This window comes from Bison bison, unplaced genomic scaffold (assembly GCF_000754665.1).
Source record: "Bison bison bison isolate TAMUID 2011002044 unplaced genomic scaffold, Bison_UMD1.0 scf7180017864371, whole genome shotgun sequence".
NCBI lineage: Eukaryota > Metazoa > Chordata > Mammalia > Artiodactyla > Bovidae > Bison > Bison bison.
The window spans coordinates 1,663,223-1,665,438 of record NW_011494943.1 but is presented as its reverse complement, the minus strand read 5'-3'; the positions used below and the strand labels follow the sequence as shown (position 1 = coordinate 1,665,438).

Here is a 2,216-nt window from a genome sequence, read left to right as displayed (position 1 = left end):
TCGTGCAGGGGCTGAAAGGCCACATTCGTCATTTCCCAAAAGGCTCCATGGGGTGCTGCGTGAGACGGACATTTCTGGCTTTTTATAGCTCGTCGCACACAGTGCCAGCAAGTGAAGTTGGCATTTCAGGGGTAGAAAGCAGTCGTCGTTAAAACTGTGCGCTTAAAAACATTTGTTGGCTCAATGCTTCCCAGTAGGGCAGTTGTTTTGCTTTGGGGGTTCTCTTGCCCCTCCTCACTACAGAGGGAGCTTTTCTGTCCCCCAAAACTTGGCATCTGGGTCCTGAAGTTGCATCCTTGGAACCCAGAACAGGTCAGACGCAGTGGTTTATGGGACCTTCCTACACGTCATCAGATCCCACTTCAGCAGTTAGAGAAGTCTGGGGCTGGTGTAAAAGATGATTGGATTATGAGACTCTCAGCTGTAACCAGAGCAGACCTGGAAACCTCTTATATTTACAGAACCGGGTTACCTTGGATATTGGCATTCAGAGGTGATATCTTGCCAAAGAAAACCTGTATCAAATTAAAGGTACCCCATGTTATTTGGTGTATCTGTTATTTGATACATCATTCGGAGTAAAAAACAAAAAACTGGAGATGCTTAAGAATTAGCGACAGAATGGGATGCCTGTCTGCTTAGGCAATGCCAAGGGAGCCTGGGAGGAGCCAGTCGTCCCATCTCCCGCATCAGCACCAGATGAGTGGAAGCTGCTTTAAATTGCATTGGGGCTTCTTATTTATATACGAGTGGGAGTGTCCGTCACCGAAAGAGGGTTCCCTGGAATGCTCGTCAGGCCCTAGTGATTTTGAAGCAGACCCCAAAATTGTGCAGAGACGGCGGGAGGACTCGTGGGGGCCATTGGACCCCAGGCCTGCCCTGAGGCTGCAGGCACAGCGATGGGTAATGAGCGGGCTTCTCCATCTCAGCCACGAGGGTCAGAGGCCTGGTACGTTCTCATGAGAGGGACTGTCTCATTCACGCCCTCGCTGGCTGCGATCATCTATCCGGAGAGTCTAGACACTTCTCTCTGTGCCTGTCCTGAAGTGCCAGGCCCGTTACAAACACTGGCCCAGAAGTCTCATCTCTACCCACATTCCCAAAGGTGCTCTGGGATCCTGATGCATCCTGGGGTCTTAGCAGCTCACAGACAGGAGTGGGGGTTTGCCTGGATAATCCCGAGGGGTCCCTGTATAGTCACTGCTGATCTTCCTCTTCAAACACACTGACACTCGCCTGGGTAGCATCCCGCTTCCCTCCTTGGGATTTACTTTGCTCTGAGCACAGTGAGAGAAAAGAGGACTGATCGTTTCCGGTCCCTTGGAAAGATGCTGTATTCGGGAAAGATGCTGTATTCGTGAAGGGAGCAGCTTTGGGTCAGTAACAAGTCGACCTTGGCAAGTCTGCATATTTTCTGATGTTCGTCTTACTCTTCGGAGCAGGAGTGAAGGAATTGGGACCAAAGGTGTTTACTGACTTTTTCACAGTGACTTAGCAGTCTGTGTTTGCAAGTAAGATGAGCCTTTAAAGAAAATACACATATACATATCAATATGCATATATATTTTGGGCTTCCCTGGTGGCTCAGATGGTAAAAAAAAAAAAAAATCGGCTTGCAGTGCAGACCTGGGTTGGAAAGATCCCCTGGGGGAGGAAATGGCAACCCACTCCAGTGTTCTTGCCTGGAGAATCCCATGGACAGAGGGGCCTGGTGGGCTGCAGTCTATGGGGCCGCAAAGACAGACAACCGAACACGCAGACACTTGGACACACACACACATATACATACATATTACAAATAGTATTTTCTGCACCCAAAGAAGACAGGTGACCCCCGTGGCCACACTCGAGGGCCGGTCTGTGGACTGATGAACGGGGAACCTCCCCTGGCCCCGCGTGGACACTGACCCGCAGGCACGCCGCCCACCTGTCAGCACCCCCCAGAAAGGGTAAGGCCGCTCTGTTTTGATTTCGGCAGATCACTTCGTGCCGTGGAGATCAGCAGGACAAAGCCACGCCGTCCTGACGGGCAGCAGGACCGCCCCGGTCAGGAGGTTCTGGAGCAAACGAGGAAGGTGGATGAAAGGCAGGCGGTTGAGTGAGCAGCGGGGGCGGGGGACAGAAGCCCCGGGATGTGGATCTCAGCCTGCGGGCGCCGGGGTGACAGGCGCTGGGCTGGCCTGCACCCATGTCCTGCCCTCGAAAGGGTGTCCCAG

General features: G+C 52.5%; 1 protein-coding gene across 1 annotated transcript in view; it reads left to right on the top strand.

Moving 5' to 3' along the window:
• WIPI1 (WD repeat domain, phosphoinositide interacting 1) overlaps positions 1 to 2,210 on the top strand; it is a 37,768-nt gene extending 35,558 nt beyond the window's left edge. The window contains exon 15 of the mRNA XM_010856477.1: positions 1,979 to 2,210. Coding sequence (XP_010854779.1) covers positions 1,979 to 2,026 — 48 coding nt within the window. The 3' untranslated portion in view covers positions 2,027 to 2,210. The remainder of the gene's footprint in view (positions 1 to 1,978) is intronic.
• The last annotated feature ends 6 nt before the right edge of the window (positions 2,211 to 2,216 follow it).